The sequence below is a fragment of the Gaeumannomyces tritici genome (assembly GCF_000145635.1).
Source record: "Gaeumannomyces tritici R3-111a-1 unplaced genomic scaffold supercont2.1, whole genome shotgun sequence".
Lineage (NCBI taxonomy): Eukaryota > Fungi > Ascomycota > Sordariomycetes > Magnaporthales > Magnaporthaceae > Gaeumannomyces > Gaeumannomyces tritici.
In genome coordinates, this window is record NW_008804545.1 from 3,373,978 (window position 1) to 3,395,170 (window position 21,193).

The window sequence follows — 21,193 nt, forward strand, 5'->3', positions numbered from 1 at the left end:
GCCCATTCACGTTTGCCCCCCTTTCTGCCAGCTGAACTGCCTATCGACCGCACCCCACCCCCACCATATCTGCCCGATTGAAAGTGATGCTGCGACAAGAAAGCAGGTGGAAATAATTTGGCAATAGGTAACGAGCCTAAAAAATAGCACCATATACGCTATAACTAGGGCTTCATGTTGTTTGAACTAATGCGGGTGATTACGGGCATCTGCTGTCAAATTGAAGCACGGCTGTAGTGTTTTCATACGATTGCTGCGACAAGGGCAATCTCCCAATAATCTGGCTGTTTTTTCACTTCGACAATCATGCTACTTGTTCGCGGTGGTCTAGATGGGGGGACGTTTGGGCTGCAATTGTGCTGCTGGTGTTCCAAACGCCTGGAGTGGCACCGACAGCTGTGAGGGGCAGCCTGTTGATGGCCGATGGCTCAGGATGGTCCATGGCTGTATTAGGCGTTGTAACCTTTGCCCAAGCAACTGCTAGGCCCAGCATTACCTCAGTCGTGACTCAAGCCCACAAAGATATGACACTTGATCAGTTTGAATGAGGCCAACCTGGACACCAAATTGCTACCGAAGTCCAGCTACTCACCTCTATTTAATCCTTTGGCTTTGGGGGGCTGGTTGGACCCAAGCCATCTTGAGGAACTCTAGCCTGAGAACCCAGAGGAAAAAACTCTGTCGCAAATCCAGCATCAAAATTGGGCCGCAACATTGACACCGCCGCTGGCGGGCTTTGCGTTAATCTCGCCAAGCCGACTACAAACCTACGTACCGTAGGTACCTTAAGGCGGCTACGGGTAGACAAGTACCCAGTGCCGACCCATCTCCAGATATCGCTCTCTGGCAGACGAGATCTGCGGAACTGGGCCAAGGAAGAGAACAGGTCACGAACGAACAGAGCAAATCTCAAAATGCCTGTGGCAAGCCCTGAAAAACTGGCACAGCTCCAGCAGCATGCCGACAACATCAGGAATGTACGTGTCGCATCAAAATCTTACCGTTCGTCAAGGGGTCCGTTATACGACGCTAACTTGTAGTAGATCTGTATTCTTGCACATGTGGTATGTCCTTATCGAGATGGCCTGGCCTTCTGGACGCGCCTTTCTCTATCTCTCTCTGAGCATTTTAGACGAGGAGAGAAGTGGTTCAAAATGCTGTGCCACGTGTTGGCCTGTACATCGATCCCTTACTGAACCTATTCTCTATGTATAGGACCATGGGAAGACGTCTCTCACAGACGCTCTACTGGCCACCAATGGCATCATATCGCCCAAGCTAGCCGGGAAGATTCGCTATCTGGACTCGCGTCCCGACGAACAGACCAGGGGTATCACTATGGAGTCCTCCGCCATCTCTCTACTCTTTTCAATGGTCAGGAGAAACGGCCCGGACCAGGAGCCCAAGCCCAACGACTACTTGATCAACCTTATCGACTCACCCGGCCATATCGACTTCAGCAGCGAGGTGTCGACGGCCTCCCGTCTGTGCGACGGGGCAGTCGTTCTAGTCGATGCAGTTGAGGGCGTCTGTAGTCAGACAGTCACCGTCTTGCGTCAAACCTGGATCGAGAAGCTAAGGCCTCTGCTCGTCATCAACAAGATCGACCGCCTCGTGACCGAGCTCAAAATGACACCATCCGAGGCCTACATCCACCTTAGCAAAATCCTCGAGCAGGTCAATGCCGTGCTCGGAAGCTTCTTCCAGGGCGAGCGCATGGAGGACGACCTCAACTGGCGCGAGAGGATAGACCAGCGCGTTGCCGCCGCCGCGGCATCCAAGGAGGCCGAGCTTGCGGACATGCTTGACGATGCCACTGATTTGGACTTTGAGGAGAAGGACGACGGGGACCTATACTTCGCCCCTGAAAAGAACAACGTCATCTTTGCCAGCGCCATCGACGGCTGGGCCTTTACCGTACGCCAGTTTGCCGCACTCTACGAGAAGAAGCTGGGGATCAAGCGCAACCTGATGGAGAAGGTCCTCTGGGGCAACTTCTATCTCGACCCAAAGACCAAAAAGGTCCTTGGACAAAAGCACCTCCGAGGCCGAGCACTGAAGCCAATGTTTGTCCAGCTCGTGCTCGAGCAGGTCTGGGCCGTCTACAGCGCTACCACAGGCGGAGACTCGGGCCGAGGGGACACTGCCCTGCTCGAGAAGATCACCAAGTCTCTGGCTATCACGGTCCCTCCGCACATCCTGCGTGCAAGAGATCCCCGCCTGCTGCTAACCACAGTTTTTGCCTCTTGGCTGCCGCTTTCCGTCGCGCTCCTTGTCTCAGTTGTTGAATCGCTCCCGTCGCCGCGGGCCGCGCAGGCAGATCGCCTACCGGAGCTGCTGCGGTCGTCGCCTGGCGCCGAGCACATCGACGCCGCGGTTCGTGACGCCATGGTGTCCTTCAAGACGTCAGAGTCGGTTCCGGTGGTGGCGTACGTGAGCAAGATGGTCTCGATGCCCGCGAGCGAGCTTCCTGAGAACAAGAGACGGAACGGAACGCTCAGCCCCGAGGAGGCGCGAGATCTCGCCAGACGAAAGCGAGCAGAGGCTGCCCGGGCCCAGGCCGCTGCTGCCAGCGATGACACTGTCAGTGGCCTTGTAGAAACGTTCGGCACGACAGGCTTAGGAGGTCCGGCCGACCCGGAGCCTGAACCCGAGGCGGAGCCTGAGCATCTGATAGGGTTCGCCCGGATATACTCGGGCTCCCTCTCGGTTGGGGACAGCATCTATGTTCTTCCGCCGAAGTTCTCGCCGGCGACCCCGCACTCGAGCCCCCAGCCACAGAAGGTGACTGTCGAAGCCCTGTACATGCTCATGGGACGCAGTCTCGAGAGCCTAAACACGGTGCCTGCGGGCGTGGTGTTCGGCATCCGGGGCTTGCAGGGCTCTGGAATCCTGAAGTCGGGGACGCTGTGCAGCAGGCTCGAGGGCGCCGTCAACCTCGCTGGTGTTGGTGCTGCCGTTGGCCGGCCAATCGTGCGTGTTGCCCTTGAGCCGGTGAACCCGGGAGATCTGGACAAGATGATCGCCGGGCTGAAGCTCCTCGTCCAGAGCGATCCCTGCGCCGAGTACGAGCACTTCTCCAGTGGCGAGCACGTACTCCTCACCGCGGGGGAGCTGCACCTCGAGCGGTGCCTGACAGACCTGCGCGAGCGCTTTGCCAGGTGCGATGTCCAGGCCGGCGCTCCGATCGTGCCGTACCGCGAGACCATCGTCCGGGCCGAGGAGATGCGCCCTCCGGCCAATAAGGACCTGGGAAGAGGCGTCGTCGTCACGACGACCAGCTCCAAGCAGATCACCGTCAAGCTGAGGGTCAGCCCGTTGCCCGGAGACGTGACAGACTTCATCTCTAAGAACAGCGCCACCATCAAGCGCATGTCTTCCGACCCAGGCACAAGCAGCGACGCAGCCGCGCAGGACGTTAGCAGCGCTCAGGAGGCAGACAGCACGAGCGGCGAGGCCGGCGACGAGCACGTGGCCGAGGCCAAGGAGACCATATCCCCGGACGAGTTCAAGGCCCGTCTGCAGGCCCTGCTCGAGGACGGGAAGGCCCGCGACGCATGGAAGAACACGGTCGACCGGATAGCCGCCTTCGGCCCGAGGCGGACGGGGCCCAACATCCTGGTCGACGGCACCTCCGGCGGGTTCCTGCAGCGGGTCTTCGCAGCAGAAAGGGGCGGCAGCGGCGGCGGTAGGCCGGCCGACCCCGCGGCCGATGAGCGGCTGAGCGCGGCGCACTTCTCGGACAAGATCACGTACGCGTTCCAACTGGCCACGGCCCAGGGCCCGCTCTGCGGCGAGCCCGCGCAGGGCCTCGCCGTCACAATCGAGGACGTAGAGCTCTCGGCGGCCGACGACGACGGGACGCCCGCCCGCGACAGCCTGGGCCGCCTGACGGGCGAGGTGATCAAGGCCGTGCAGCAGTCGGTCCACAAGGGCTTCCTGGACTGGTCGCCCCGCCTGATGCTGGCCATGTACTCGTGCGAGATCCAAGCGAGCAGTAAGTCCAACTCGTGCCCTTTACCCACTTCCAGCATGCAATGCAAGCAGGTACCCAAAAGTGGCAGCTACTGACCAAAACTCGTGGCATACACAGCCGAGGTCCTCGGGCGCGTGTACGACGTCATCACCCGGCGGAGGGGCCACGTCCTGTCCGAGGCCATGAAGGAGGGCACACCCTTCTTCACCATCCAGGCCCTGCTCCCCGTCGCCGAGTCGTTCGGGTTCGCCGACGACATGCGCAAGCGCACCAGCGGCGCCGCCCAGCCCCAGCTCATATTCACGGGCTTCCAGGTCCTGGACGAGGACCCCTTCTGGGTCCCCTTCACCGAGGACGACCTCGAGGACCTCGGCGAGTTTGGCGACCGCGAAAACGTCGCCAAGAGGTACATGGACGGCGTGAGGCGCCGCAAGGGCCTCCTCGTCGAGGGCCGCAACGTCGCGACGGACGCCGAGAAACAGAAGACGCTCAAGCGTTGATACACATGTCGATAGTCTGTTTAGATAGATACTGCATTTCAAATGTTAGCCGGGTCACTGATCTGGCTCAGGACCAGCCAGCCTCAGGTCACAAGAGTAGCCAGCGGACAGACAAGTATCTTGCCAGAACGAGATTTTCGAATTGCCTATGCTATAATCATCTCCTGTTCAAGATATCTCCTTTTTGCCTCGCTGCCTTACCGCCCCCTCCCATCCCACATAGCGCACTACGGCCACGCAGACACGGACACGAACACAAATCACACGTTCGGGGATGGAGAGATCCGAAGACCAAAAATCCGCAGAAACACTTGGAAATCTGATATTCTTTTAGGCCCAAAGGCAGGTACCAAACGCCGCCACCCACACCCAATCCTTACTATCAGGCCCTAGCACAAAGGAAAAGAACGAGAAGCATGCGAGGAGAAAAGTGCACAATCCATAGGAAGAGGCATCGAGATAAGCCTGGTATGCCGACGTGGCGGCTTTAGGAGGCTGATGGAGACCCGTCGCTTGACAGGCGTCGGGAGAATGTGAGGATGGGGGGACGAACATGGCGAAAGGGTGGGCGAGCTACTTGGACTAGGCCGATGAGACCTATCTGTAATAGCGACGCAGGGGCACCACGGACGAGCTCAGGCCGACGACAGGCGATGTTGTTTCATGGCAGCCACCAGTCGATTCCGAGGCCACTAGCCATGTCACAGCCACGCGGTGATAGTGGCCACGGTTAGATCGATTCGCTCGCACATTCTGCCACCCCAGTCCCAGGCTGATGGCGAAGGTTGACTCAATCTGGCCAACGAGGACATTAAGCGCCTTTGAAAAGCACGATGGCATCGTCCGCTGCTAAGGATATCCAAAGCGAGAAGAAGGCTTCGGCAACGGTCGCTTGTGGAGTCTGCAACGCAGTCGGAACGAGAAAGGATTGTGATTTGTGTTACAAGGCGTCTTAACAACGAGGTCGGTGGCCAAAACTGGTTCGGCGCGCGGTGTGCAGTATGGGCAGACACCCTCTTGACAGATAGTTCGACGAGGTTCGTGGCTGCCCAACGTCCAGGTGTGTCACATCTAGGACACAATAGGACGGGCGCCACCCCTGGCCTTCTTAACAGTCGTCCATCCGTCCTCGTCGGCAGTCGACTCGGGTCCCGCAGAGATGGGAGTCGAAGGCTGCGAGTCACGGCCACCGCTGCCGCGAGGGGGTCGCTGTCCATCATGGCGGCCGCCCCTGGACGGGCCCCCACGACGGGGACCAGTCGGGGAGCCCCTGGAGCCCCTGTGATGACCTGAAGACTGCCTCCAGTTTCCGCTCTCGGTCGCGCGGGTCTTCAGGGGCTCCCGAGGCTCACGCTGCCGGATGGGGACCTTCTGCTCCGTGGGCGTTGCGCCCTCTGTTGGCTGCGAAGGAGTCTCATCATCCTGCTTCGCCTCGGGCTCGGTTGATTGAGTCTCCTTTGCGGCCTCTGCAGCCTCCGCCGCCTCCGCCGCCTCAGCCGCCGCCGCCGCCGCTGCCGCATCCTCCTCAGCCTTCTTGTCCGCAGCCTCTTTGGCGAGGCGTTGCTCTTCCTTGGCATGCTCCTCCTCTTCTTTCTGCTTCTGCAAAGCCGCAACGCGCTTCTGTTCAATCTCGCGCTCCTTCGCAGCCGTGTCGATGGGCCTCGCGGCACCGAAGGGGCTGGCCTTGGAGTCCGTGGCAGTCAGAGCTGGCGACGTGGCATCCGGAGCCTCCGAGATAGTCCTCTTCGCGAGGTTCAACCTTGGACGAGATGGACCGGCAGGCACAGCAGCAGCCGGGGCGGGCGAAGGAGGTGCCTCGCTCCCGCTGCGAGACTGGCCAGGCGACTTGACGTTATCGGGGCGCATATTGCTCCTCCACTGCATGTCCTTCTCAGCGGCGGTGGGGGTCTTCTCGGGACGGTCGACGAATTCGCGACGGGGCGGCCGGGAGCCATCCTGCTGTTGGCGGCCCTCGCCCCAGGCAGCTGGCGAGGCCCGACGGTCCTGGCGTTGGAAATCGGAGCTGGCACCCTCAACAGGGGGGCGGCTGCCTTCCCTAGAGGAAGTTTGCGTGGGCTCTGGCCTCGGGGATAAGGGACCCTTGCGTGACCAGTCACTGAAGTCCCGAACCTTGCCATCATCCGCAGGCTCCCGGCCGGCACGGCGCTCGTTGAAGTCGCCGCCTCGACGATCGTTGAAGTCGCCGCCGCGGCGATCGTTGAAGTCGCCCCTACGGTCACCGAAGTCGCCGGGACCTGAGCGGCGATCGGTGTTGCGCGTCTGGATATCAGCAAGAGGGCCCTTGCGCATAGACCAGTCCAGCTCTCTGGGCGGGCCATCGCCACGACCATCCCTGTCCTTCGCTATTATGGTGGGAGTTCGTACAAGTCAGCGGTTGCAACAATAATTCGAGGCCGGAAGCATCTCCAGGATATGCGCAAACAAGGACTCGGGCGACAGAGTGGTATGATGAACTCACGAGGATCAGCGATCCGAACTCGGATCGAACGACCCTGGAAGGAGGCTCCGTCCAGAGTCAGGGCCTGCTTCAGGCCATCGGCGGAGGCAAACTCGACGTAGCCGAAGCCCTTGGGCCTCCCTTGCTCGCGATCTTCGACGATTCTCACGCTGACAATCTCGCATTCGGCGAAAAAGTCGGATACGATTTCCTGGGTGGCATCGTAAGAGAGATTGCCAAGGTGGGCGGTGTAGGGCGGGCGGTCGGGAATGCGCTGTGGGAAGTTATCCCGGGGGGGCATAGGAGCCTGGAAAGGAAAGCGAGGGAGCAGGCGCCAACGGTCAGATGTCAGAGGTTCCTTGATTTAGCGCCGGTGGCGGGGACGATGGCGCGTACCTCTGTCAGACGAGCCGAAGCCGCCGCCGAAATGAGAGGGGCCGCGTCGGTCAGATGGAGGCAGCGGTTGGGTTCCTGGAGAGACTGTCAGTCAGCTATACAAAAACGAAGAGATGTAGCAGGACCTTTGGGGCACACTGCATATCAGAGGCTAGAGTGGGCAGGTTTGGCAGCGTGCGTCAGGGCGGCCTGGTGGTGGGCAAGGTGAAGCGCGAGGGGGAACGTACCGTAGGTATCCTCGACCTCATCAGCCCAGGATCCACCAAAGGCTAGACACAGGCTTAGGTTAGACTATAGTAATCGAGATAAAGGAGGGGTATCATCGACAAGGGGGAGTCGAATGTCATGGCGGCTGGGCACGACGGCGGCGAGGTTGGTGACGTGGGGTTCCGGCGGGCGGGCAGGCGGGCTCACAAGTATCCTGCATAAACTCCCCGAGGGACAGCTTCTGCACCTCCTGCTTCTTCTTGGGAGCTGGCGACGGAGAGCAAGAACAGCGGGTCAGTAACGAGGCCATCGAGCCCGGCGGGCGGGCAAATGAGGGCGTGGTCCTTGAGGAGGGGGAGGGATGAGGGGGGCAAACAAACCCATGATTGCGGTGTTTAGGCTACGCGCAACGATGCAGCTATCGCAGCGCGCAGACGGGGCGATGGAAGTGGGAGCGACAAGGCAGGTTGAGGGACCAGCCTTGCGAGAATTTCGAATGTGTTTTCAAGTGAATCCGTGGATTGAAGCCGACGCAAAATTCGAGCCGACCGAGGACGATTCTGAGTTCTGTGCGATCTGATGGATATTTTTGGGGGGGTGGGTTTTTCTCTCCTGCTCGGGGTTTTTTTTCTTGCAGCCGGGCAGAGAAAACCCAGGGCCTAAGATGTGTTGGGAAGGTCTACCGGAGAATGAGGGTTGGCCGCTTTTTTTTCTTTTTTTTCCCCTTGCCGCCACGCGCAGCCCCTCTCGAATCGACAAAGCCCAGAGCCTCCACCCCAGAAGTAGACTAGCGCAGGTGGGGCACACTGTGTGTCGCACGCTAGGCAAGCTAACACAGCCTGTAAAGCTACTCTGCTGAGCACCATTTAGATATATATATCACCACCGTACCTAGAGATTATCTCGAATATTACGGGCGTTTGGAAAAGATGTAGTGCTTAGATTCTCTTAGCATTGTCTGCATAGTTTCTATTTAATCTTGTCTTTTTTTTAAGGAGGAAACTCTACTGGAACGGTGTGGGCTGGCTTATTGGTGAAGGTTGTGGCTGCATGTACCTCTGCCAGCCAGAGCTTCCGCAAGCCAGACTTGAGAGTCACCTACAGTCAGCAAGCCCCAGAGCGCACAGCACAAAGGCACGAAAAACAGGGCAGAATATTCTTTTAATTTTTCTCAGCCCGGTGTGCCCGTCTGGTCCATGTACGAAATCTTGCGCCGGCTGGGAGCATGGCACTCTGCTTGACTCACCATACTGGCGGACAGTTGACGGCACTGTGACCTCAGGGTTGAGTGCTAGCGTTGATGGATTTACCTTTGGCCCCACCAGGCACGCAAGCACGTTCAAGCTGTGTGCTTCGACGAGGAGGTACCTTACAGCTGGTCTCGACATCCTGGATGTTCCTGGAGGGCCACAATAGCACAGCTCATCTCGTGGTGACAACTGCATTGAGCTAATGTAACACACAACGTGCTCCTGGCGCACCAGCTAATCAATTATACACATTTCTCTCGCCAGCCGTCGCCAGGCAGGTGGATAGGACTCAGCGATCTGCCTACCATCTTACGTACCGACGTACCGCTGACGCTTTCTACATCCGGACTCGTGTGGGGCCAGCCCAGTGCACTGTGTGCTAGCTTGGGTTCGCAGGCCTTGTGCTGCCTAGGCTAGGCCATTGACCACAGCAAGCAACTCCGTTTGGTATGCAGAGTTAGCCCCATTGTTGCACAGATCAGTCCAATCCATCGGCCTCACTTGCTTCCTTTCTGTATCTTTATATCGTCGGGTCCGACATCGCACCGTCCGGCACCGCCACATCATGTCAGGAGCCAACGGTTCAGAGCCGGGGCCAGCGACCCCTTCGACAAGTCCGAACTCCAGAAAAAACTTGGCACCCTCAGGGTTGATAACCAAGACCCTCACTGCCGGCGCGTTTACAGGTGTGTGTTGATCTCGAGTCGTTGCAAGCTCGGCTCTGCATTGCTGACCAAGGGACGACTGGATACATCGGTCCCCTCCTTCTAGGAACCCTCGGTGTACTTGTAGGCGCAGCAGCCGGCGTTATCCGGGCTCGCCCAGCGGGTATCAGCGCAATTCTGGCTGGCGTCCACTGGTTTACATTAGGAAGCGTCTACTATTGTTAGGCCTTTTTCTCACCTTTGAACTCTTGTCTTGCCACGGAGAGTTGGCTACATCTCACAGGCTAACATGACTCTAGGCTCAAAGGAAGGGTTGGTTTCGGCTTGGGGAGGTGAGGGGGTTTTGACGCGAAGGGATAAGGTCACAGCCAGTGCCTTTGCAGGTGGCATCGCCGGAGCTGCATCTGGGCTGCTAGGTAAGTTAGCTAACATGCTTGACTACTTTGCGCCATGCAGGCCGTATCTTCCTTGTCCCTAACTCGCAGATGAACAAATCGCACGCAGCACGTGGCCCGCGCAATATGCTGCCCTCCGCCCTGGCATTCTCACTACTTGGAGCTGGTGGACAGGCCATTGCGAATAACATGGCCGAGCGTGCACCTGGACCCAAAAGGGACTGGCTAGCTTCTAAATGGAGCCCGCTCACTCGCCTGACAGACGAAGAGTACGAGAAAATCCTCGAGGAGAGGATATTGAAGCTCGAAGTTGAAATTGCCCTAGCGGAGGACAGGATATCCCATTTACGGGCCGCGGCGCAGAATTCGGCCGCGGAATCGGGATAGTCATGCTTGGCCAAGTATACATTCTGAGAGAAAGCTGTGGGGTCGCCAAAGAGACACGGCGTTGGTTACTTGGGGTGGGTAGAAAGTCACTTTGGAGACCTGAGACGTGCTGGAATCCAAAAGTGTAACCAGAAAAAGGAACAAGCCAAGGGAGGGATGGTTAGCCATCTTTGAGGCTCAGTGATAGAATAGGCTGATAAACGACAACAAGTGAAGCGTGGAAAAGAATAGTCTCCTTTGGAGGATCTGCGTTGCGGCAGGGGAGCTGGGCGATGGTGCATTTGACATGTCAGGGGTGGGAGTGCGCAAGCTTGAAATAGCTGTAGCACACGCTAGTCCATTAGATCCAAACTGGAAACGGCGTCCGCGTCTCAAGATTTCGATAGAGCTAGTTCCAGCAAGGGAACACGATCCATTCTGAAAACAGCGGTACCTTTTCGGGATGCCGAAGTAGATACTTTCATGTATCCTCCGAAGTGAAGCAACAAACGACCTACAGAACATACAGTAAAAGTCGAGAATAAAAATAGCCGTTCCTGTATAAGTCTCCAGGATATTAAATGTTACGACCCACAGAGCATTCCTACTGGCCCTCGTAACGTTGGAGACCTGTACCGTAGCGTAGGGGTGGGCCAAATTACAAGACCTGCTTGAAGTTTCCTCCTTCAACGCGTATAATGTAGTGAATCGTTCTAATATGGAACGTATCAATATTATTTTGCTATTGGTGCTTTGCATGCCTCGATTCCCGTCCCGTCAGGCTGCTCGGAAAGACAGGCGCACCAGAACGCAAGTGGATCAATGATGGAAGCAGGGTTTAGACAGGCGACCTAGCACCCTGGCCATTAGAGATGACGACCTGGCCAACGCCTGTGCTGGCCAGTCCACAAGTTCCGCAGCTCAGAATGGAGCACAGGCATACAGCTCCATGAGGTGTGTGTTGCCGCCGCACTGGGCTCGAGAACATGAAGGAACGAACGTCTGGCGGAAAAGGATTTGGTGCGACATGAACAAGGACATCAATCGTCGGGTTCTGGGTGGGATTTCAAGTCGTCGGGCCCTTCCTTGCGTGGGACGCCATAAGCCAGCCAATCAAGAAGCCTCGATCACGCACAGCTGTTATCGGTTGCAAGCCAGCAACCGGCCGCACGTGAAGCGCTACAGTGGCCCCTGCTAGAACCGTCTGCGTCGACCACCGAGCTAGCGAGCACCCACCCTAAGCTTGCCAAGATCACGTCCGGCCCGTACTCACCAGGTTGATATTGTCATTTCCGGCGTCCAGCCCATCTATCTATACACGCACCCAGCTCTTTGTCGCAGGCCCAAGCCGCATTCGCATTGTCCCCGGATCCTCACCCTCGGGCTCGCTCCTGGTCCCACCGCGCTGCCACTGCACACCTGGACAAATGGCCCTCTTCCTCTTCCGGCGGGGTGTATGACGGCCGGGTATGCCACTTCTTTGGCGCCCGAGAGTTAACCAGGTAGGCTTCTCGCCTCCCCTTGCGGTGACACATGCGCTCTTTCATCTCTGCGAGCTCATTGCGAGATCCCAACAGGCCCAGAGGCCGCTGTTCGTTCCACCCGGCCATTGGCACCCGATGCAGCATCTGACGTCTCGCGCCCTCCGGCAGACACCTCGATAGCTGCAGCGTCGCCTACGACATGGCACTGCTCAACCCGACCTTTGTTTGCGGCGTCCTCGTCCTCCTCTATCTGTCCACATTCGTCCTTTTCGCCGTCCTCCGCATCATCACCGGCGTCTCCGTCCAGCGCATCGGATACTTCTCGCTGCGCCGCCTCGCCTACACCCCGCGAGACGGCCTCAAGATAGAGATCCGCGGCCTCGGCCTCAACGTCCACCGCCCGACCTTTGCCCAGCCGACCTGGCTTAGCATTGTTGTGAAAGAGCTCGTCGTCACTGTCGATATCCAAGTTCTCGAGGGCGGCAAGGCCGGCATCGGTACCGCTTCCCACGATGACGACGATGACGACGAATATGGCCAGGGCGAAGGCCCCCCAAGCCGGCTGGCCCGACACGACACCACTCCCCGCCCGTCCGCACCGCACCCCGGTATCACCCGCCGATCTACTGGAGGCCCTCCGCGAAGTGAGCTGTGGAAGCGGCTGACGCGACTCAAGGAGCGCATCAAGAGGCTACACCGGAATGTCAACTGGCTGCGCATGGTCGATGTTGTGGCCACCAGCTCGGGCTTGAATATCGTCGGGGTGGGGAATGTTCAGGTTGGGAGCTTGACCGTTGCTGTCGACACGCGGCGAAAGATGGTGGATCGCGCTCGCTTCTTCCTGCAGTCTAGGGGTCGCAGGCGACAGGAGAAGCACCAGGCCGAGTGGATCACGACCCTCCGCAGCGTCTTGTTTACGCCAGAGGGGAGGGAGTCGATGGAAATACTGGACAATGCAACTCTCAACGTGCACGGCTTCCTACATGACGCATCTGATGGGCTCCAAGACGCTGCCGTTGCCCTCAAGCTCGGCCGCATCCACCTCCCCTACGACGAAATACAGCTCTGCGCTGATCTCTACAAGCAGTGCCGCAGCCGCGCTGCTCAGACCCCCGCCGACGCCGGTGGCGGGCTCGGGTCGGTGGACGAGATCATGCAGGAGATAGAAATCCCAGGGAGCACCGATCAGGAACTCATGCAAACCGTCTCCGACTCCAAGGAGTTTGTCAGCTCCCTGCTCAGGGGCATCAAAGAGGTCCAGTTCGCTGTCAGCTTTGTCGGCCTGACCAAGAAGATCGAGCACGTCAAGACGACGGGCGCCCCGGTCCTTCTCAATGCCTCAATGAAGGAGGTCGGCATAGACCTCCACCGCTTAGACCCAAAGTCGCCGGCCCATCGCATGTATTTTCCCTCCACGGACATTGCTCACGAGGCTCTGATGGCCGCCCTCTCCATATCCATTGGAGTTGACGACGGTCAGGGGGCCCCGCAGCGACTTGCCTACATCCCCATGGCCACCACAACCGTCCGGACCACCCTGCCGTCCAAGACGGTAGAGCTGTCGGGCCATGGGAGTGCCGAGCAGCGGAACGCCAATATCCTCTTTGCCAACTCGGTTGTCACCTCTCCCTCGGTTGATCTCGACCCGAGCCACCTGCCACTGCTGCTCGCCATGTTGCGGCCACGATCCCGCAAGCCAGGTGCCCGGAACAAGAAGCGCCATATCCTCATATCGCGACTGCTGCCTAAGGCTAGCATCAAGTTCACCATGCACGAGCCCGTGGTCCGCATCTCGCTGCCGCCCGTGCAGAAGCAGGCTGACCCGGACGATTTTGACCTCATCATCTCATCCATATCCTCGATATCCCTCGATATGGAGTCCTTCCACTCGGCAGTGGAGGACCTCCACTACTCGCTTGCTTCATCCATGCGGATACAAACACATAACCTCTACTACCAGACGGCCTCGGGAAGCCGCTTTGACGTGCTCGAAACGGAGTCCTTTGACCTGAAAATACAGCTGGGCGCATCCCCCGACGTCCATGTCGTGGCCACGGGGAATCTGCAAACGTTCGCATTCAAAATGGTGCGCCCGGAGATCAGCGATGGGCTCCATCAGATTGCCAGGCAGCTGCGCCTCAAGACCGGACCCGAAGGGCACGTGTCTTCGAGCAGGCCGAAGCAAAACTTCTTGCGTGCCATGCCGTCGTGGCTTCTCCACTTCCAGATCCAAGCGTCGGATTTTAGCATCGAGGTTGCGGGCATAGATGAGGACATATCGGAGAATTCTCGTGGAGTAGCCCTGCACTTGGAGTCTTGGTCGGCCGAGTATCGCGCGCAGAGGCTCGATGGCCTGCAGCGTCAGCCGTCTCGCCGTCGGGCCAGCAGCCGGGCCAGCTCAATGACCGAGGCTGACCTGCTCAAGACCGTTCCCCTGTCCCCGCGCAAGAGGTTCCAGAATGCTGGCGATGGCCGTCGCATTGCCGTGCACGTCAGGGGGCTGGAGGCGTTCGTGGTTGAATCCTCAGAGAAAGGGGAGGTCGACCCGTTTGTCAACATGCCCAGGTTCGAGGTGGCATGCTCAACTCTCAGCGACAACCAAGGCCCGGTGTTCCATCTACATTCCAACGTACGCACACTTCTGGTGCAATACTCGCTCTACCGCCACTATGCGGTCGGGGTTGCGACCATGGTTTTGCGGAAAGCCTTTGCACGCCCGAGCCATGGCCCCGGCGATGATCCCGCGCCCAGCTCGGGCGGCGCACCCGCCAAGACTACCAACGACCTCCTGAGTCCGCCGACGTCTTCTGACTATCTCTCAGGTGGCGATGACGCACATGGGAAACCGGCCAAAGAGCTCGTGGCCATCGATGTGAAGGCTGCTCTTGTGCAGATCAAGGCAGATATGCCAGCCGATCCCCCTATAATGCTGCAGATCCACGGGCTGGAGGCCGGCCGTCACCGCTGGTCCCCTCCCTTCTTCCATTCCAAGCTCATCAGGCTCTACGCCGAGGCGCCCCGGATGCGGCGTGTCTGGGCGAGGGTTCTGAGCGTGAAGAATGGCCGCCTGGATTACCGCGAGTCGCGCAAGAAGCTGGCTAGCGGCGGCTACAAGGATGAAAAGTTGTTCGACGTGGTCACGGACGCCATCCGTTTCGCAGTTCCCCACGAGCTTATCTTCAACAAGGTCTCGGACAACATAATCAACGTCTTCAAGTCGGTTCAGCAGCTGCACCACCGGTTCAGGACGGGCACTAACGAGTACATCCTGGATAAGGGCCCAGAGTCCCCCAAGTCAATCCCAAAGGTGTCGCTACGCAGCCGGACGTTCCTATTCGAGCTCGAGGATGGTGCGTTCGAATGGAAGCTCGGTATGATATACAGGACCGGCCGCCTCGAGCAAATGCAACGGCTTGCTCGCGAGGAAGCGTTCCAGGTCAAAGTGAAGAAGATTCACGAGGAGGAGCTGAAGAGAGAGTCAACCAAGTTCAGGACTCGGTCTGCCACGAGAAGTGGCAGATCAAAATATGATGGGTCTCCGGGAAGGAGAAGCCATAGCGAAGACGGGAGGCCGCGGTCGAGCTCGGAGAGCCAGCTGCGAGGCCCCGCGCCGCGGTACGAGCCCGATGATGCGGGCCTCGGAATGAGCGGCAGAGCCCGTGTATCCATCAAAGAGGCGAGACGGCGGCTGGACGAGCACAACTCACACAGCTGGAAGAGGCGGATAGACCGCCACTTTGCCGCGGCGCGAAACAGCATGAGCGAGTTCCGGAGCCTCTTTTGGGGCGCCGATCATCTCCCCGACGACGTTGACGACGACGAGCATATACTAGAGGTCCCACAGCGTCCGGCCCTGATGTCTACGCTGGTGCATGACCTGCACTTCGTTGTTGACAAGCCGTCCTTCCCGTCGCGAGACCTCCCTGACTTTCTGCACAAGGTCGGCAAGGGGATGCCGAAGGACATGAAATACTCGCTGCTCGTGCCCATGAACGTGGCGGTCGACATGGGAGAGGTCAAGGTTTCGCTGAGGGACTATCCACTGCCCCTGCTGCACGTGCCCAGCCTCAAAGCCGGGCAGTCGCCGCGGCTATCGGCCTTGTCCCTGAAGACAGACTTTGTCATCGCCGAGGAGTTCCATGGCTCCGAGTCGACTCGCAGAGTACGGGTGACCATTATCCCGCCCAAAGAGCCATCCCCGGAATCGCCGGGCAACGGCGGCTTCGCCATCGACGTGCGACGGACTGTAGGCCCGGTCAAGTCGTACTCGGACATCAACGTCGACATCAACACGGCGCTACCTACCAAGCTGACGTGGGGTCCGTGCTACCAGCCCGCCATCCAGGACATGATGATGGCGATCGAATCCTTCACAAAACCGCAGCTGGATCCATCGGAGCGTGTGGGTTTCTGGGACAAGATTCGCCTAAACTTGCACTCGCGCGTGCGTGTGGCTTGGAAGGCAGACGGCGACGTTCACTTTGCGCTCAAGGGTACGCGCGACCCTTACCAGGTCACGGGTAACGGGGCGGGCTTCCTCATGTGCTGGCGCAACGATGTACGCTGGAATGTGCACGTGGACGACGACCCCAAGCGCTTCATGACGGTGGACAGCGGCGAGTACGTGCTCGCGGTGCCGGACTATAGCAGCTACGCGCGCGGGGCCGCACGCCGTGCCGCCGATCCGGGCGCCATGTCGACCGAAGACTCGCACAAGTCCGGGGCAGCGTTTCAAAAGGTCATCATGAAGCTGTCGGGGCGTGTGCAGTGGCTCGCAGGGCTGGTGTTTGAGCAGGCCATACAGGACGGGAAGCGAAGGTTCGACTTCAAACCGCACTACGATGTCGTGCTCAAGACACCACAGTTCGCCAAGCCCACGGGTGACAAGCCGTACGACGCATTGCGTGGGTTCAGGAGCCAGCACATCCACCTGTCGGTTGCGGTGTGCGCGCCGGTGGACAGGGAGTGGACGACGGCCAACCCGGAGCCCTCGCGCAGCTACAACGCAGTCCACCTCACCCCCCGCTTCTTCACCCACTTCTTTGCTTGGTGGTCGCTCTTCGGTGGCGGTACCATGTCGCTGCCGATCCGGCAGGGGTCGCTCTGGCCGGGGCGAGAAAAGAACAGCAAGAAGTTTGGCAGACACCTGGCGACCATCAAGTACAACCTGCTGCTTGCGCCTCTCTTCCTGAGCCACATATACAGGCATAAGGACGCCGAGGACCCTTCGGAGATGGCGGTACAGGCGACAGGGATCAAGGTCAGGTTCGACAGCTTCATGCTGGATCTACATCAGAGGAGGGAGGAGTTCAACACACGCGAAAAGGGGAGCGGCAAATCGCATCAGGCGCGGACGACGGGTATGAAGATCCACGCCGGGCAGCTGGACCTGGCATCGGTAGACGTGCGTGCTGTTTCTGCCAACATCCGATCGGCGGCGGCCGAGTCGATCAATGAGAATTCGCTTCCCGGGCTCGACCACGGTGATGACGACGCCGACCTCTCGCGCTTCACGATTCCGGACCACGACTTTAGCTGGATCGACATGGACGACTTTGTCGAGCTTGATACGCCCATGCGGGCCGAGTCCAACGCTGAGACCAAGATTCTACCTCTGATGTTTGCCCCTCGGGTCACGTACTTCCGACAGACAGACATTGGCGGAGTGATTGCTGGTGACACGACCAGGAGCAGCTCCTTCGGCGAGGAAGAAACGCACTTGTGCATAATGAGCCGTGATGACGAGCCACGGCGGGTACAGGAGCAGCTTATTCGCAAGCGGCTCGCGCCGCTGTCAGAGCAGATCGAGGCGAACATTCGCACGCTGGGTGAACTCGAGCTCCGGCTGATCAAGACCGACCATCAAGACGCCGATCTGAAGACGCAATTTGAGCAGCTCACGCGCCACGGCCAGGTGCTTGAGGACAAAAAGAAATTCCTGGAGAGTATGCTGCAGCAAATGCAGCAGAGCCGCCGCGCGGAGGAGTCTGGCGGCGGCGGTGGCGAGTCCAGGGAGAGATCAGACACGTCAGTGTCGATACCGCTCTCGGAAGGGTCCATCTCGCTGCCGTCGGGCGCCGAGTTTGCCAGCGACTTTAAGAATCGGTTCGTGGTGCACAACATGCAGCTCAAGTGGAATAACCTCCTACGCAACATCATCCTGCGTTACAGCCACCAGGTCAGCCAACGGCGCGGGTTCGTGTACTACCTCTCGCGGCCGGCCATCAAGTTCATCCTGGACATCGTTGAGGAGCAGAATAAGACCAAGGCATCACGGCCGACGAACGCCTCAACGCCGGCACCGTCTGGGGCCACGGCATCGCCGGACCCAGGCGGTATGGACCAGGACACGACCAGGGAGATCGAGGATACGATCCGGCGCATGATGCAAGACGCCAAGAGGTTCGAGGGCACCCACGGGCGGGCGGCGGGGGCCGGGGAGGTGCCGGGCGGTGTATCGATTGGGGACTTGACTGGCGGCATCGCCGACGGGTTCACGCCGCAGAACAGCTACCACGTGCGGCTGATCGCGCCGCAGATCCAGATGCAGAGTGCTAAGAACACAAAGCACGTGGTGCTAGTTACAGCCAAGGGCATGGAGCTCAAGGTGGTCGAGGTGCTGGACAAGGACCGGGTGTCGGACTCGGTCAGCGGGCTGGTACAGCGGCGGTTCATGGTCAGCATGGACAGCACGCAGTTCTTTGTGACGCACCAGAAGTGGTTCTCGACTCAGCTGCTGTCGGCGTCGTCGGGCAGTACGTACGGGACGCCGCTCGGCACGTTGTGGCCGCCGTGGGTGCCGATGGAGGTCATGTTCGACTTCCAGACGTCGCCGCTCGGCTTCCGGCGCGTGGTGCAGAAGACGTCGGCGACGCTGCGCTACGACAAGTACAACACACTGCGGCTCAAGTACAACGACGAGGTCAACAACACGGGGGCGGGCGGCGAGGCCAACAGCACCGAGTCTTCGCCACACGAGGCGCCGGCAGAACAGCGCATGGACAACCTGTGGGTCGAGTTCCCGCAGGCGCGCGCGTTGTGCAACTCGTCGCAGTACTACGCCATGTACGTCATCGTGCTGGACCTGCTGATGTACAGCGAGCCGACGGAGAAGCACCGCAGCGAGCGGCTCGAGAAGATCATGCTGGCGTCTGACTTCAGCGACCTGCGGGGCGCGCCCGAGATGGTGGTCAAGCTGCAAGACCGCATCCGCCAGCTGCAGGACATCCGCACGCACTTCCAGGTGCACGCCAAGCACCTGGATCGCCGGAGCTGGGAGCACCGCATGGCGCTGGAGCGCGACCTCGCAACCTGCGAAGACGAGCTCTTCTTCACCATGAAAGCCATCACGTCGTCGCAGGGCAAGTACGAGGCGGCGACGCAGAACAACGCACTGCTCAAGTGGAGCATCTCGGCCCGCGAGATCGTGTGGCACCTGATCCGCGACAACAGCGAGCCGCTGGTCGAGTTGCAGCTCAAGGACGTCGAGTACGACCGCACCGACAACGCCGACGGCTCCCACTCCAACGAGGTGCGTGTTGGCAAGATCCTGGGCCTCAACCTGCTGCAGGACGCCATCTATCCGGAGATGATTGCGCCCTATGTCGACGAGCGCAACGGCGGTGCCGCGCCTGCGAGTGCCACCTCCACCAGCATGGCAACCTCGTCGTTAGCAGCATCGTTGGCGGCGGCAGCTGTGGCAAAGGCGCGGTCGTCGTCGGCCGACACGGGCAGCCAGCCTATGATCCAGGTCCGCTGGAACATGCTCGAAGCTATCGCCGGCATCCCCGTTATGTCGCACTTCGAGGTCAACCTCTTCCCGCTCAAGATCCAGCTCGAGCGCGAGGTGGGCAAGAAGCTGTTCGAGTATATCTTCCCGGATATGGATAAGGATCGCCAGGCAGCGGCGGCAGCGGCGGCAGCAGTGGCGGCATCCAGCAAGGGCGACTCGCCCTTCACACTCCGGGGCGCGGGCCCAGATCACGACGAGGGCGGTGACGAGCCACTGGCGGGAGGTGGCCACAGCTATGGCCACCACCAGCAGTACCTGAGTGATAGAGACGCCTCGGCGGCGTTCGACACGCGGGCCGGGTCGCTAGAGCTGCGGCTCCGGCCCACGCTCACGTCGGATGCGCAGGCGGTGGGACCAAAGTCCAAGGCAGTCAGCGTGCACTCGGTCGAGACGGGCCACTCGTTCCGGCTGTTCCGGTCGTCGGCGACGGGGGCGACGTCGCGCACACCGAGCAAGAAACCGTCGGCCGAGTCTCTGCGGTCGTTCGGGACGCCGAGGCCAGGGATCGGGCGCACGACCACGGGCTTCTCTTCGATTGGGGGCGAATCCAAGAAGGGGTCGTCGCGGTTCGCGCTGCGCAGCAGGGGCCAGGGGGCGGGCGAAGACAAGGCTGACAAGCCGTCGGATGACCTGACCAAGATGATCACGCGCGCCAGCAGCTACATGACCTTTGCCTACATCAAGCTTCCCTCGGTTGTCCTCTGCCTTAGTTACAAGGGCAAGGGCGACCGCAACCTCGAGGATGTGCACGACTTTGTGTTCCGGCTGCCCACCATCGAGTACCGCAACAAGACGTGGTCGAACCTGGACCTTGCCCTGGCCTTCAAGAGCCGAGTGATCAAGGCGCTGATCTCGCACACAGGCGCCATCATCGGCAACAAGTTCTCGCGCCACCGCCCAAACATGGCCCAGCAGTCCAAGCTGCGCGAGCTGGCCTCCAGCTCCGTCCTTCTGATGGGCCCGGCTGTGGCGGAATCGAGGGACAACAGCGGCGACGACTCGTCCTCGCTTGTCGACTACTCGCGCTCGCCCCCGCGCTCGCTGCGCAGCTCTGATTCGTCCATCCCGGTGCCCCGCGGTATCAGCCGCAGCCCGAGCGTCGCCTCGGGCAGCCGTGGCACGTCGACCAACGGCGCCCCGAGCTCGTCGTCGGGGCCAGTCGTCCCGGCCTTTCTGATGATGACACCGCCGACGCCCAAGGAGGGGCAGGCTCCCGGTTTTCCCTCAAGCAGCAACGGCAGCGGCAACGCGACGCCCTCCAGTGGCGACAGCCTCCGCCCAAAGTCAGTAGGCAGCATGCGCCTCTTCAACGGAGTCTCCAACGAAGCACCTGAGCGGCGGCGCACTGCCCTGGGCGGCATGCGAGATAGGCTCACCGCGTTTGCTAGACGGAAAGACCGCGAGAGCTCCAGTGCCGACCCTCAAGGCCCGCGGGAAGATGAAGGCAGCGGTGTGGATGCTCCCGACGACAGCGAAGAGGAGGGCGGCCGGCACCCCGACGGCAGTCTTACAACAAGGCCGACCCGCGGCCCTGGAAGGGGAAGGCTGAGCCAGTAGCGCTCCTATCACGCTTACCCCACGTCATGTTTTTCTCACTCTTATTTTCCATGTCGTCATGTCTTCTTTTTTATATTCTTCTTTTGTAATATTCCCTCCATGTGCATGCTTCTTTCTCAACCATGTCGACGTCAGTACTCCCGAACA

The 21,193-nt window shown here is 59.8% G+C and overlaps 4 protein-coding genes across 4 annotated transcripts; 3 read left to right on the top strand and 1 right to left on the bottom strand.

Moving 5' to 3' along the window:
* Positions 1–496: 496 nt before the first annotated feature.
* On the top strand, positions 497–4,641 carry GGTG_01050 (elongation factor 2). The gene is made up of 4 exons (XM_009218808.1): positions 497–977; positions 1,044–1,064; positions 1,216–3,997; positions 4,094–4,641. Exons 1-4 carry the CDS (start codon positions 915–917, stop codon positions 4,474–4,476), a joined length of 3,249 nt encoding a protein of 1,082 aa, XP_009217072.1. The 5' UTR covers positions 497–914; the 3' UTR covers positions 4,477–4,641.
* Positions 4,595–8,255, bottom strand: GGTG_01051 (translation initiation factor 4B). The gene is made up of 6 exons (XM_009218809.1): positions 7,918–8,255; positions 7,745–7,804; positions 7,558–7,599; positions 7,331–7,405; positions 6,956–7,241; positions 4,595–6,839 (listed from the first exon to the last, which is right to left on the bottom strand). Exons 3-6 carry the CDS (start codon positions 7,576–7,578, stop codon positions 5,548–5,550), a joined length of 1,674 nt encoding a protein of 557 aa, XP_009217073.1. The 5' UTR covers positions 7,579–7,599; positions 7,745–7,804; positions 7,918–8,255; the 3' UTR covers positions 4,595–5,547.
* A 913-nt stretch (positions 8,256–9,168) lies between these two features.
* On the top strand, positions 9,169–10,649 carry GGTG_01052 (hypothetical protein). The gene is made up of 4 exons (XM_009218810.1): positions 9,169–9,473; positions 9,559–9,672; positions 9,752–9,868; positions 9,957–10,649. The coding sequence occupies exons 1-4, from the start codon at positions 9,353–9,355 to the stop codon at positions 10,232–10,234; spliced, it is 630 nt and encodes a 209-aa protein (XP_009217074.1). The 5' UTR covers positions 9,169–9,352; the 3' UTR covers positions 10,235–10,649.
* A 761-nt stretch (positions 10,650–11,410) lies between these two features.
* Positions 11,411–21,192, top strand: GGTG_01053 (hypothetical protein). The gene is made up of 2 exons (XM_009218811.1): positions 11,411–11,715; positions 11,866–21,192. Exon 2 carries the CDS (start codon positions 11,897–11,899, stop codon positions 21,044–21,046), a length of 9,150 nt encoding a protein of 3,049 aa, XP_009217075.1. The 5' UTR covers positions 11,411–11,715; positions 11,866–11,896; the 3' UTR covers positions 21,047–21,192.
* The last annotated feature ends 1 nt before the right edge of the window (position 21,193 follows it).

What these genes read in the sequence shown, in the direction of transcription:
- GGTG_01050 (XM_009218808.1), top strand. Translation starts at nt 915, where the DNA reads ATGCCTGTGGCAAGCCCTGAAAAACTGGCACAGCTCCAGCAGCATGCC. An exon ending in TCTGTATTCTTGCACATGTG is followed by an intron (nt 1,065 to 1,215) that starts GTATGTCCTTAT and finishes CTCTATGTATAG; the next exon opens with GACCATGGGAAGACGTCTCT. An exon ending in GTGCGAGATCCAAGCGAGCA is followed by an intron (nt 3,998 to 4,093) that starts GTAAGTCCAACT and finishes TGGCATACACAG; the next exon opens with CCGAGGTCCTCGGGCGCGTG.
- GGTG_01051 (XM_009218809.1), bottom strand. Translation starts at nt 7,578, where the DNA reads ATGAGGTCGAGGATACCTACG. An exon ending in CTTCGGCTCGTCTGACAGAG is followed by an intron (nt 7,242 to 7,330) that starts GTACGCGCCATC and finishes TTTCCTTTCCAG; the next exon opens with GCTCCTATGCCCCCCCGGGA. An exon ending in AGTTCGGATCGCTGATCCTC is followed by an intron (nt 6,840 to 6,955) that starts GTGAGTTCATCA and finishes CCACCATAATAG; the next exon opens with CGAAGGACAGGGATGGTCGT.
- GGTG_01052 (XM_009218810.1), top strand. Translation starts at nt 9,353, where the DNA reads ATGTCAGGAGCCAACGGTTCAGAGCCGGGGCCAGCGACCCCTTCGACA. An exon ending in CACTGCCGGCGCGTTTACAG is followed by an intron (nt 9,474 to 9,558) that starts GTGTGTGTTGAT and finishes CCCTCCTTCTAG; the next exon opens with GAACCCTCGGTGTACTTGTA. An exon ending in AGCTGCATCTGGGCTGCTAG is followed by an intron (nt 9,869 to 9,956) that starts GTAAGTTAGCTA and finishes AATCGCACGCAG; the next exon opens with CACGTGGCCCGCGCAATATG.
- GGTG_01053 (XM_009218811.1), top strand. Translation starts at nt 11,897, where the DNA reads ATGGCACTGCTCAACCCGACCTTTGTTTGCGGCGTCCTCGTCCTCCTC.